General features: G+C 48.9%; 3 protein-coding genes across 3 annotated transcripts in view; all 3 read right to left on the bottom strand.

Moving 5' to 3' along the window:
• Positions 1-2,145, bottom strand: part of LOC131205617 (uncharacterized) — a 94,370-nt gene extending 92,225 nt beyond the window's left edge. The window contains exons 1-3 of the mRNA XM_058197793.1: positions 1,820-2,145; positions 529-726; positions 170-320 (exon numbers count right to left, since the gene is read on the bottom strand). Coding sequence (XP_058053776.1) covers positions 170-320; positions 529-726; positions 1,820-2,145 — 675 coding nt within the window. The remainder of the gene's footprint in view (positions 1-169; positions 321-528; positions 727-1,819) is intronic.
• Positions 2,146-6,504: 4,359 nt separating this feature from the next.
• LOC131215170 (atrophin-1-like) lies at positions 6,505-7,203 on the bottom strand. Its single transcript, XM_058209556.1, has 2 exons — positions 6,936-7,203; positions 6,505-6,818 (listed from the first exon to the last, which is right to left on the bottom strand). The coding sequence occupies exons 1-2, from the start codon at positions 7,201-7,203 to the stop codon at positions 6,505-6,507; spliced, it is 582 nt and encodes a 193-aa protein (XP_058065539.1).
• A 225-nt stretch (positions 7,204-7,428) lies between these two features.
• Positions 7,429-12,963, bottom strand: LOC131205836 (uncharacterized). The gene is given in 5 exon segments (XM_058198143.1): positions 7,429-7,588; positions 7,679-9,343; positions 11,136-11,296; positions 11,370-11,459; positions 11,528-12,963. Coding segments are annotated over 5 exon segments (3,429 nt in total). The 5' UTR covers positions 12,881-12,963.
• Positions 12,964-13,953: the final 990 nt, after the last annotated feature.

Below are 13,953 nucleotides of genomic sequence, written 5' to 3'. Positions count from 1 at the left end.
CACGGACAGCGGATGGACAGAATTTGCGGATGGGCTTCGATCACGAAGGCATGATTTATTTCGTTGTTTCGTTTCGTTTGGCGTGGCAAAAGTATTAGGACTTAGTCGATAGAGCCCATTTTGAGCCAAGTATCGTCAATCAAGTACGGAAATCATCGCAAACACCTACCTGTTTTCTCAGCATTGTCCTTGTGCCCGTTTCGCTCGGATCCTTTCGTTCGAACCGCTCGAATTTGAAGCTGTTCGAGCGGTAGAGTTCGTTGTCCTCGCCGCGCCGATTCCGGCACAGCCTGCGAGTGATAATGTTCCCACTTTTAGGCCTGCAGCAACGACAGTGAAAGGACGAAGGGGAAAAAGTGCATCAAAACCCTAAGCATTACCGCGAAGAACTAGGTCAGACCATTATGAAGATTGTCCGTAAGGAATGAGCCAAGGCACACTTTCTAAGTGATTCTGGCCATGTGTCCTCAAATACATCCTTGACGAGATGTACCGAGGCACCGCCTTGAACCCAGACGAGAGACTTACCCGCACGGTTTACACTGCGTCATGTGCAGATCCCAATTCAAATTGAAATTGAACATCTTCAACCGCGCCACGGCTCGTTGTCTGAGCGATTGTTCGTTGGACTGTTGCGCGATAGTGACCGACTGGGTCTGGCCTCGACGACCACTTGAGGAATGACCTTTATGATGGCTTCCGGACGAGTGGCTAACCTGCGAAGCGCTGCAAAGGCAAAATAATCCATCGTGGTTTTCGTTAAGGAAGTTTAAGTGAATCAAGCAAGTTTACGAAAGCACATGGAGGCACGAGGCACATAACAAGCCACAAGTCATTTTAAAACGTATTAATCCCTATATTTTTTTCTTTCACGCACGTCGAAGGCACAGTTTTCCGCAGTTTAACTCAAACATTACTCATACAGCAACGATTCCAGTGTTGTAGAAAACTACAGTAGCTAGCTGTTTTAAACTTTTTGAATCCCAATCCAGCTAAAAATAAGTTTGTCACGTTATACTAATAATTTGGGGTAAACTAAATCAAAATATTACACAGCCCTTTGCCAACTGTTATTATTTATTTATGAACAAAATTTTAATTATTCTTTTAATCTTAGAAAAGCAGACTAGACCATGCTTGGCTTTTTAAGACAATATTAACACATTTGTGTTCTTAATGTGAAGGAGCTAATGAAGAATATAACTAAGGCGAAGGGGCAGACAATTCTGATGTTATTGTTTTTTATGTACTGCGATGAGATAGCGATAACGTTATGAAATAATATTTGCGGGATACTTTACAATAATCGGAACAATTTTGTTCGATTAAGCTAATTCTTGTTTTTAAATTAGGAAAGTTTCTTGACCATTCAACAAAGTGTCAAACATCTTATGTTTTTATGTATACTTTTAAATTCAATTTTGTCATACAATGACCTTACTTAAAATTATCTTTTACTCTTCAACTCAAACCACCAAAATTGCTGTTTCCAAAACATTTTACATCCCTCAATGTTCCCGAAACAAATCGTAAAATCGACCGCTTTGCTGACAAATATTGCGATAAGAAAGCATGTTTTATCAACCGATATACCATACAAAATTTAAGTTGGATACTAATTCTTTAGGAAAATTCGATCGTCCCCTAAAATTTTTTCTTGAACACGCCTTAAATGGCACCTTATACTAATTTAAAAGGTCATCTAAAAAAACCTTAATACTGGGGCATAAATGACATACAAAACAAAGTAACAAACAACAACACAAACGATCTGTTGATTCAGTGCCTTCCCTACAGGAGGATCCGTCTGCCAACTTACCCTTCCCGACTGGGCCGACTGCGGCGCCGACGGCGACGCCGCTTTTCCGATGAGGCCGTACTGGACTGCGGTACCGGCGGCCGGCGTCGTTGCACGGCAACAACTTGTGACTCACCGAAACCGGCCGAGCTTGTCGTGTCCGTGGAGTGCGGAAACCCGGAACCTCCCGGCATTCCGGTCGATCCAGTGCCGGCGGCTACTAGGGCCATCGGTGGAGCGGTCGGCAACACTCCTGATCCTGTGGTGCCTACGACGACTGTCGTCGCCTTCGATGAGGACGATCGCAGCGTCAAACCCTGGTTCACCTTACGCCACACGCGTTCCATGGTTTCGTAAGTTAGTCCCTGAGTCACTGATACGAGCGTGTTTGAGTTTGTTCACAACTCACTCCCAGTAGACTAGTTCTCGCCGGCTGTCACTCTGGCCAACCATTTATTTCTGACCAATACGATAGCTCCATCGTCTCTCCATCCCTGCACAACCATCGGAAAGACCAACCTATGCCCGCGATTCACATCACTCGCCACACAAATGCTTCATTCTGAACTCACAAAACCACGGTACACTTTGGCAATACTGATTAAATTGGAAGACTCTAGCACAACGATCATTTCCAGCCTCGACCCGCGATTCGCGAAACACATCAGGATTTTATGGGAGCTCTGGAGTACGGGAAAATTTTCATTCATCACGGAATCACTTCACGCTCGCTCTCTCTCTCTCTAGCAAACAGTCCCTACCGCTTCCGGTCTCCTATATGTTGCTCTCTATTCTTCTCTCATTCGCACTGTCTTGCTTCCACTATCTTGTACTGCTTTTGCAACACTGAATCTTCCCGGAGCGTTGGCAGAACTTTTCAACTTCTCCGGCACCGTCCACCGCACACGAAAAGACTTCACGAGTCCCATTGTGTCACGGTTCTCTAGCCCACCACTCAAGCACCGAAACTGTAACAACAATGGGCACAATGCACAGATCGTAGGGATCTTTTAGCTCCTTCCCCTTTCCATTCTGTACGATCGGTTAGCCCTTCAGCCTGCAACCGAGCGTGAGGCGTTTCCACTCATCTAAGTAAACACAATGTCTTAACGCTGCTGTTTTCGCAGTATTGCAGAGCTTGCTTGTGTTCCTTAACAGGGATGCTGAGGAAGGATGGTTGCAACAAAACAGTCAAACAATTATGCTGCCGAACCACATACGCTGGCGGCGTGTCTCGTCGGGAAGAAGACAGGGCGTTCGAAGAAGGAGAACGATTAAATGCCAATTTGCCTCCACTCGCCCAACTCACACACACACACACTCACGCACACACGCATACTACCCACTTTGCTCCGCTATCATGTGGTCAGTTGCTTACTCTTTCGCGCGCACTGTCTCTGGAACCGCGGACCACGCAGATGTTCATTGGCACGCACTCACTCCCACCAACGGGAGCTACTTCACATTTTCCCACGGGTTTCCCCGATCTACTGACGGTCGGGTGTTTAGAGGATTCGATTTTCCATTTTCCTTATCGTTTCACTCGATGTCACAACTTTCGCACAGTCTTAGGCTAGCTTCGTTAAATCATGCTATGCTCGGCACACGCTTGAGGTTGATTGCTCGAGACTGCTCGCAACCGGATGGGGACGAAAGAGGAAGCAACCGAAATCTGCGATCAACGCGGAACACACACGGGACACGACATTAGAGACGGGAAGCCCCAAACTGGAAACGTCATCAGGAAAATTTTTGACAATAATCAAATATCCACTCTCCGCGGCTGGCTAGCCGAGCTGCTGTTGCTGTGACCGCTGAGAGAATATCGCAACACGGGAGAGAGTAACACAGTCGCCAACACACACGCAGCAATCCACAGATCTTTGTCAGCTCTCCGGAAGAATGGTAGAAAGAGAAAGAGAGATAGAGAGTACTAATCGGTTGTCATGGCTGTTGCACGGCCTAAATCAGCATCTGTTTGCTAGGCACAGGCACATTCGGGATTCAATCTCTTTCACTCTCGCTTTATCTCTCACACTCTCTTGCACTCTCTGTGTTTATGCAAACAGGCCGCAAGAACGAGAAAGAAAGCGCTCCATGGCTTACTCCAAAAGAGTTTATTGTCCTGTGTCTGTATATTTCTATGTGTTCGACTGTCAATCTCAGACTCCTACCGTGGTGCGTGCGCTCCTGGTGGAGAGGACTATTTTCTTCGAGAGCAGCCGAGAGCGATGGTACACGTGTACTGCGACAGTTACAAATGCCCATACACTTCTTTGGCAAGCGAGGAGAGCTCACGAACGCATGGTGCTTGCTATAAAACGAACGAGCTATAAACGCCGGTTGTGTGCAATCGACTGCAAACGTTGGACACAATGTTGTATCAAATAATTATAGAAACTTACGGTGCTGTCAGTTTTCAAATGTTAAAATTATTTCAAGCTGCTAATTATTTGAACGGCGGCTGAGTGTTGACGGCTATTCTGCTTCACCTAATTCGAATTGATTTTGCACTTTACACGAAGGTCCAGAGTAAGTTTCTTTTGAAATCGAATGGAACAGGCTTCATTCGCTGTCATTACTGTTTCAAATTCCATTTTATTGTATTCTTCGATCGCCTTTTCAACCATTCCAAACCCGGTTACTTGCACCCGGTCCGAAATCTACCTACACGCTGCCATTTCATACTCCACTTTCTCCTCTTTTGCTACCATATGCGCTTTCACAAGCACAGTCTGTGGGCATACCTCCCCCACAGAGTTACTCCATTCATCCGTTGTATTTCAAGCGTTTCAAGAGTTCTTTTTTCAGACGAAAACTTATATGAAAACCATAAACTATAGCTTGAATAAAGCTACTGACAATTCCGGTAGGAGAGCGCCATGCACAACATAACGCTCGCTAGGCTAAGAACTTAAATCTGAAACAAACACGATCAACTTCCGATTGTTTTTGGCCACGGTTGGTCGTTGGTGAGTGTGGACTAAAATTAGCTTCCTTTGTGTTTTACGCTCCGTGCAGTAAAGCTCATCGCATAATTTTGCCAACATAGCGAAATAAATAATGTTACGAAACAAAAACACTTAACTTAACTGCCCCTCCGCGTAGTAAGATCTTGTTGCAATGTTCACTAACGTCGGTGGTTCTTAGAGAGGATCAAAGTATGAAAAAAGCTTTCGAAAGTCCACCCATACACTGCTTAATAATTTTACCTTACTTTTTTACATTGAACGTATCCCTTGCTGCATAAACTGGTCATCGGTTTATCATCACTATCAGGTGGGCCGCGCACATTACGCGGGCAAGCGCATTACGCATCTGTTCGGCAGGTGCACGATGTTCCGCAGCACTGCGAAACAAAAAGGACACACATTGTTTTGCGTTGCGAACTGAACTAATAAGGGCGTAGACGGTGGCTTGGCGGTATTAACCTAATGCAGTAATAACCAAACGCTGATACCACCGAATAAAAACCGTGGTAATAGTTTAGCTATCAATATAAAAACGTGACAAAGTTTTCAGCTTTAGGGATTCCTCTAACGACCTAACCATTTCATTTACTTCAGTCTAATGTTTCCCTCACCGTTTTTGCTCAGTTTCTTTTTCGTTTCGACGACACTTTAGTCCGTTGTTTCTCCGACGCTAGTAAGTATGGATCGCTACACCATTTAAATCAGCATGTGCATATGTACATCTCTTCCTTCTTATTTCATTTTACTCGTAGTTCACCTTTCTACATATGTCTCACACTGACCCTTTCGGCTGACACATTGGTAAGCGAGTATTGTTTTAAAAGGTCCTCGCATTCCTTACAGTTTCTGTACCTTTAACGTGCCACTACTGAACTGCTTCGCTCCCGTTGTTGAGAGTAAGTCTAGAACTTCACCCACATATTGACTTCTATTCCGACTTGCCATTGCTCGTGTTTACAGTTTTCACTAACTCTCTTTGTGCGTATCCCCCGTTTGGGAAGTTTGCTGTGTTTCTTGTTTTTTCCAAACACATTTCACACAACACCATGTATTATAATAAACGTCTTCGCTTTGCAGTAGCTCTCATAGTATTAAAACAAGTACTTACAACACACAGACCATTTAAAACATCAGTGGGTGAAGGGGATTTTCTTTTTGGAAACGCCAAGTAAAACCTCAAGTAATGTGGGGTCTGGGTGGTACACGCGATGGTAATTTGTTTTCCCTCAGTGATCGTTTTTTTCATGAGTAATTTGTTTTTTTATGTTCGTTCATGCATCTTTTGCACAATCTGTTATGCTTCCTGCCAACCCCTTCTTCGCCGCCAGATCACTGCAGCTAACGGAATGAATTTTGGGATATAGAAACTTGTCAGGTTTGGAAAGTAAGAAGTAGCACAAACAAAAGTTATGGCAGTTCGGGCTAAGGATTTCGTGTTTCGTTGGCTATTTAACATACATCATGCTGACCTTCGAATATCGCGAGAAATACTTTTATGCGAAAAAGAGTTTCCGATCACAAAATATGAACTTGCCTTAAAACCTATTTTGTCCAGTAGTGATGGTTTAGCTGTGAAATTTACTGTGATGCTAGAAGGCTTCAAGAAATTCTCGGGCAAAATCCGCTCATCATTTTTTTTTCTAAATACGGTAAATAAATTAATATGCACCTGAAGCGTAGCCAACACTGTGCAAGCGAGATGACCGGAATCAGCGCAAGGAACACAAAGCTTGACTAAAACGTGTCTCCACCGTACCAAGGATGTATCCACGGGGCTGACGGTGGCGGCGTGGGGGGATAGATTGTGGGGGACGGAAGGGCGCAGGATCGGGCTGCGCTGCTGGTTTCGTACGCCCCTCCAGCTTGCATCGATGGATATGGTGGGGGAGCTGATCCGAAATGGGGTGAAAATAGTGGATTACTTGCGGCGTGGGATGCGGCTTGCTGTTGTTGCGTCGTCGAAATTTGTTGCTGCTGTTGCTGTTGCTGAAGGTGGTGATGCGGAAGATGGTGCTGTGCGGCGGCGGCAGCGGCCACTAGTGCCGACTCTTGAAATGGTGAGTAGACAGACGAACCGTGATGACTGAGGGCACGGCTGGCAGCAGCGGCGGCAGCGGCAGCCACGGCTGCGGCAGCAGCTGCCGCTGACTGCGTAGCAGACGCACCATCTGGCAAGAAGTAGTCCGACAGTGCGGCAGCCGATTTATCCTGCTGATAGCGACACGATGACATCGTCTTTTTATCGTAAGCACTACTGCCACTAGCTCCGGAGAGACAGCTACCGCTCGGTACAATGGAGCTTGTGAGGGAGTTGAATGCACTTGCAGCATCGGAAGAAAACATCCCGGCAGTAGCCGTACACGGTGCGGTTACGGGTGTGGGGCAAGAGGACAGGCTGGAAGGAGCGCTGCTGGTGGATCCTGATAAGGACATTTTTTTACCTCCACTTCCACCGTTGTTGGCCACTAGCGAAAGTGATGAAGACGAAGGTGGTGGCGTTAGATGGTTCCAGCCACCGAGAGAAGCACTGCCCGTGATGGCCCCGCCACCAGCAACACTAGCACCATTCGACGACGATGATGCGGACGAAGAGGGTGATATTAGGTCGGAAACGATTGTGCTCTGAGGGCACCGCTGCTGTACCCCCCACCCCAATTCCTAGCTGATGCGTGCCCGCTTGTTTGCCGGCGTATCCTGGATGTGGTTGCGCACCATGTACTGTAACTGCGGCATGTACGTCATAATGTCCGCTACCTGCACCATCGCCATTTTTTCCACATTCGTACGACCTGCCTCCTGCAGCGCCTGGTATTGCAAGCTGGAAGTAGCAAACGGTGGAAAAAATACGTCAATAAGTGCACCACAACAGACACAGCGACGCACCACTCCTTGCGCTCGCAAAACCGACCTGTTGCCGATGAAAAGAGTGACTTCCAACGCCGTCAGAACCCTGCGGCACAAGTCCAGGCTGACGTAGGGAAAGAACACGTCCTTCAGGTCGAAGATCGTCATCAGATACTCGTTGTGCCGGTAAGGCGTCTTGTTCACGCAGTAGATGATTTTGTTTTCGACCGGTTTCTTCACCACTTCGTACGGCTTGTACGGTGTTACGCCAATGTTGAGCTCGGAAAGTATGATGAGATTGCCGTGGCGGGTGGAACCATCGGGCATACTGCTACCGGCAGCAGCAGCGGCCGCAGCGGCCACTGCAGCCGCGGTGGCTGCTGCCTGCTGTTGTGCTTGCTGCTGTTGCTGTTGTTGCTGCTGTTGTTGCTGCTGCTGCTGCAGCTGCTGCAGAACGGCGGCACCCGATGCACGATAGCTGTTGGCGACGCTCCCGACGATAGAGCCTCCGCCCGGGACTCCGCCACCGCCACTTGAGGAACTGATAATAGAGCTGGACCGACTGCTTCCCGAAAGGCTCGAACCGGAACGTTTAGCACCGGCCATCGATGCCTGCGATTGTTGTTGAGCTTGCTGTTGCTGCTGTTGCTGCTGCACCGATTGCTGCTGGCTGAGTGCTGCCCCTGCCATGCTGGACCTTGGGGTAGAAGATAGATCAATTACATCCAGCATTCCGGTGGAAACTAGCCCACGGAGGTAATTTCCTCCACCGCCGACAGAACTATTGCCGACACTCCTGGCGCTCGCGGCACTCTTGATGACACTCTGGCTTCTAGCAAACTCGTCAACTCTACTACCGTGTCTACTACTGTCATTCACAATTACGCTGGAACCCGTGACAGAAGAACCACAACCAGTGGTGGTGTTTGTGCTTTCCCGATAGGAAGGTAGGGTACCGCGGATGTTGCTGTTGTTGCTGTTGCTCCTGTTTCTCTCGCGAGCCGTCTCAATGGCACCGCCAACGCTGCCACGGCCACCGGCGGCGTAAGGGAGAAGTTCCTGGATAATCTCAATGTCTTGCGATCCCAGCGTCTGAAGCAGTGCCACCAGATCGACCGCACTGGGCGCGAAAGGGTTTCCTCCTCCCGGTCCTCCTCCGTTCGGCATCTCTCCACCTGCCACGGGTATGAGAGCGGGCGGTGGCTGCCGCGCCTGAACACTTTTCGGTGAGGCACGCGTTGGAGAACCGACCGGAACGGCCGTTATCGAAACCGGGGGATAGTTCTTCGGGTAGGCGATCGGCACTGCTCCCCCAATACTGGTGTTACCGGTTCCAGTGCCATAGTAGGTGCCACTCTTCACGCTACCGTTTCCAACCGCTCCAACACCGAGCCCGGGAGTGCTACTGCTTGGCGTTATGGTAACGTTCCTGCCCAGTGACAATCCGCCAAGGTTATTGCTGCTGCTGCCGGTGCTACTGCCGCTGCCACCGCTGCTCGCGAGCCCTACCGGCGCCGGCAAGGGTGTGTGATTCGTAGGCTCACGATTTCCGCCCGAAACCGCCAGCTCGCTAATCTGCTGCCGGTTGAGACGGGACAGATTAACGGTGCCATTGGGACTGCTGGAGGTAGCAAATATGGAGAGGGCGGGATTTAGGTACGATAAGGGATTGCTGCCGTTGCTCGAGCGCAGGGATGCGGCTCCGGTTGCACCAACACCACCATTCGACCTGTGGGAAGGCATATTACACACATCGGAGTTTAGCGCCCACCGGAATAAAACATGACACGCAAAACCGACTAATTACACGCCGTTTTCCTCCCCACTATTCAATTTTTGGCAGCCATTTGTTTTTCGTGTATCGTGCATCATTGAAAGAGAAATTCTGCGTAATGCACCTTGCTCTCTCTTCATCGCTCTGTTTTGTTAATCTTCTACATGTTTGGTGTCATTAGATAAACTGCTCCTGTCAAAATTAAGTATGGCGTACACTGGCCATAAAAATAAGACTAGTAGGAAATTTCCTTCACTGAAAAATAGCCAAAGGAAAATACTTCTTTAATATTCATTTTTCAAAGGTAAACCACGGTGAAACGGACCAGTGTGGAGCACACGCCGCTAAAAAAGCCTGGCAGCTAAACCACTCCACTTGATTCTCCATTAGCGAGCCTATCCTGCATTAATGCCTCCAACGTAACAGTAGCGCAGAAGTGCGACACATCATTCGATAATGCGCTGTTTCCGTTGTATGAGGCAGCAATAACCTATTACGATCCTTGGCAAAATGTAGACAAATTCGGGACGTTCTACAAAAGTAAGGCCAGCGTAGCGTTAGATGTGGAGGTCGCGGAATAGGGAAGTAATCAAGGAGCACTGTTTAGGATGGTCCAGGCGCAAGCAACCGTGTAGCAACAGCAGTATTACCAAGTCCTTCGGGGAAAGCACACCACCACTGATTGAGTTCTGAAAGAAGGAGAAAGCTACTCCTACGAGAAAGCTAAAAAATTTAGAATTAATTGCAATAACTTCAATCGAACTGATATATCGGGTGGCTTTTGAAAGGATAGTAACAGTACGCGTGTTCTTTGAGTATCAAAAGATTTGGCAACACGAAAATATAACTCAAAAAAAAAATAACTCAAAACATTGGAAAATAGTTCAGCCAAAACGTAGTTGATGTTCGACAAATACGTGAAAATAGATACAATAAACAGCATGATCTAAAAACAAAACCAAACAAAATGTACAATCTTTGTAGGCGTTCATATAATTGAATTTTCTATCTACAATACATCAGAAACAATAGATCTACCACATAAAAGATTGTAGAATAACGTAAACAACAGCAATACATTTCAAATATTCCAAAAAGGTAGCTTACTCCATTTCTTTTCTTTCGTCATAACAGTAACACGAATCTGTTTTGAATAGAATGGTGCTCCTTGTAAACTGAATTGGGCAACATTGTTGCAAATACCCAATACCTATACTTCCCCAAGCAATGGTATTGCCGCACAAAGGAAAAATTCGAGTCATTAAATGTTATTGAGAATGCCGAGATCGATCCTCAAATGGTACCGATCACATTTTGTCTGATCGATTCCATTCTCTTGTGTAAAAACTACCACACAGAGTAATTGAAACGAAGCTAATTAAATTAGAAGAGAGCGGAAGGAAAACAGCAATGACCGAGTAAACAACAACCAATTCGACTACGCGTAGATCACAATCAAACAATACCAACAGCAGATTAGCGCAGAAAAATGTGCCCATCATTACAGAGCCTAAAGACAAAAGCTTTACTGCGCGCCCCGCAGGAATACGATGATATGCCTTCGGAGAACAAATAATGAAGGGAGCCCCCCCTTAAGACTAGCCAGAGCCCTCCGAAGGATTCATCGTATTTCTAGCTTACGAGTGCCGTTCGCAGTTCCTCATAGCTTCAGTGTCATCCGCTCACACACACACACTCACACACACAGTCTTTCTGTCCTTCGCGATAGGGCAGCTTGCGTACTTACAGGTGGGCGGCTTGCGAGCGCACCAGCGGCGGGGGTACGGCTTGATTTTGGGACGCGCGTGACGTCATGGACATGGCGTTGTTGATATAGGAATTGTACTGCTGCATCTGCATGCTGCGTATCTGTGCCTGCGCCTGGGCAGCCTAAAACAAAGACGGTTACTGGTGCGATTAGAACACAGGACGACGACGACGAGAGAGAGACCGCCCAGGATCCGGTGGATGCCGGTATTACCTGTTGAGCCTGGCTTAGCCTTAGTAACTGTTCGTGCTGTGGGGTCAGAACATTGGCGTGATTGCCGATGTTCCAGTTGTTGGTCAGCGCCTGCGTGAGGGGAAAGATAAGCGTGTCAAAAAGTCTCTCGAAGCGACGGCGGAGAAGTTCGGACGCACCTGTACCGCTGCCGTAATATTGTTCATTTGGTTGTTGCTTTTGGCGAGATTTTGTTGCGTCTGGAGAGTCTGGTAAATGTTGTTGTTCGTGGCTTTGCGCCCCTGCGTGGTGCTGATGATGGCGGGCACCTTCGGTGGCGGCTGTGCCGGTTGCCGCGTCCAGTGCACCGTGTTGTTCCCCTTCGGGCCGGACAGAAGCTGCGAGTCCACGACCTTGCTCGGCCAGTAGTCCTCGAACTCGGTGCCGGGCGGAAAGTAGCCCTTAATGTCGGTCAAACTGATGACCGCCACCGAGTCGCTGGCGAACAGCTCGTTCCGGATGCCCTGCACCTTGCAGCAGAACTTCAGATACGACAGATCCCAGCCGGACAGATTGTCCGCCTTCAGCTTCAGATTGTCGGTTTCGCCCTCGAAGTAGAACAGTGGCACCATCTTCTGGTTGTCGCGCACCGTGTACGGCACCACCGACTCCTTGTTGATGCGGATGAAGCCACACTTGTCGTTCGGCGTACTGCAGCCCATCAGAAGCTTCTGGTAGCACACGTCCAGGAAGCGGTAGAACTTGTGCGCATCGGTCAACCGGACGACCAGGTCCTTGAGGGTGAACATTTCGCGCCCAAACTGCAGATCGCAGTGTTTGGTGTTGATCTCGTTGAACAGTTTGCTCTCCGCCTCGGTGATGTAGTACGACCGGACGCAGGTGCACGTGTAGATGTCCTGGTGCAGGTAGTTGAGATACTTGTTCAGCAGCTTCATTTCCACCATGCGCACCGCACAGTAGCGCTCCTCCTGACGAAAGATGTACGGAATGTACACCTTCCCCGGAAACGTTTCCCACCCGAAGTGACCCTTCAAGGTGGCCTCGTCGCCCAGCTTTCGCTCGCCATTCTGCTCCGACGAGGATGCCCCTCCGTCCGCCGCTTTCGCGTTTCCATTCGCCGTTCGCCCAGCGGTGCTCGTGCCGCTCCCTTGCCCAAGCGGCACCCCGATGCCGGTGGGGAGTAACATCCCTGCGCCGCCGGTGGCCCCCGGATTCGCTATTAACGACGACGTGGCCGCCGTGGAACTGTTGGTGGCAGGGGTGGCGGCCGTGTTTGCCGGTTTCCGGGTAAGATAGTTCAGTATGTTGGCCTGACCACCGGAGGACATTCCATTGCCGGTGACGGCCGGCACCAGCTGGCCGGAACCGGCCACTGCGCCACCAGGCCGCACTGCCTGCTGCTGCTGGATGGTGGCGGCCGCCTTCGCCGACTGCTGCTTGTGCACCTCGATGATTTTGGCTGCCATCTCGTTGATTTCGGCATCATCGTGCCGCTCCTGCTTCACCGTTACCGGTGCCGTCGTGCTGGACATTTTGCACCACCACTACGGGCGCGCGGTACGAAAGTGAAACTAGATCTCTCCCCTCGGCCGGTAGGTTTTGATGCCCCCGTTAAGGTTCCGCGCGCGCTCGTATTTTCACCACCCCGGCAAAGCTTCACCCTGCCACAGGTACCCGTTTCACGTGCGCGGCGTCCGACACCAACTCTGCGAACTGTGTGTACTTTGATTGAAATCACAATCTCTCGCTCTAGCTTTCGAAACTACAAGCAAAAGGAACTACTTCGTTGATGAACCGACCGTTTGTTTAGTATTTAAAAAGTAACACAGTAGGCGAAGGAACCGAACGAACACTGGCACCGTGGTGTGATATGCTACGCACAAACATATCCGACCTCCTCTCCGACACAACGCTTTTGCGTTGATTTGCTCACAAGATAAAGCTAACTGCAAACTAGCCAATAGTTTGGCTCACTGTTTGGCGCACACAGAATTATTATTTTATTGCCGCCAGTGTGAGGAAGGTTGCGGGCACGCACACCACCACAAATACCACCGACTTATATTCGTACAGCAGTCCAGCAGTCGCTCTCCTGTGTGGTGCTGTTGTTGCTGTCGCGCTATTGCATACGAAGATTTGACACCAACACTCTTACGTTATACACATTTTCTTCTCGGAACCTAATTCCGCTAACGTCAGCACAATCGGTTTCCCGGTGGGACCATATTGTAATTAGTCTTTTGTTTTAGGACGTGCTCACTTTCCGGTTCATCGCACGCCGGAAACAGTGCGATCAATTACGGACCACCCGAACAGGATCGATCATGTTCGGGCAATAACAGACCTCTGCTTCTGCACGGGGGCTGAATATTCAACTGACAGTTCGACTGACGTCTAGGCCTTGCTGCTGCTGCTCTCGCACCATCCGACGGGCTCGCTGCACTAATCATCCCACATACACGCGCACGCACACCAACAGTCGGATCACACTCTGGAATGCCGCTTCTTCACGGCGGTGCTTTCTTCGATAATTAGCTTCCGGACAACGAAGTAAAACGACTTTCTCTGTCTGTTCCGTTCTCTACCAGCTCAATGGCCACCGAAA

This window comes from Anopheles bellator, chromosome 1 (genome assembly GCF_943735745.2).
Source record: "Anopheles bellator chromosome 1, idAnoBellAS_SP24_06.2, whole genome shotgun sequence".
Classification (NCBI taxonomy): domain Eukaryota; kingdom Metazoa; phylum Arthropoda; class Insecta; order Diptera; family Culicidae; genus Anopheles; species Anopheles bellator.
Note: the sequence above shows the minus strand (reverse complement) of the source record. Positions and strands in the feature narration are given on the sequence as shown.

Bases quoted from the DNA above. Each gene is read 5' to 3' on its own strand.
- LOC131215170 (XM_058209556.1), bottom strand. From the start codon at position 7,203: ATGTCCTTATCAGGATCCACCAGCAGCGCTCCTTCCAGCCTGTCCTCT. The intron at 6,819-6,935 runs GTGCGTCTGCTA...CACCATTTCAAG, and splicing joins GGACTACTTCTTGCCAGATG to AGTCGGCACTAGTGGCCGCT.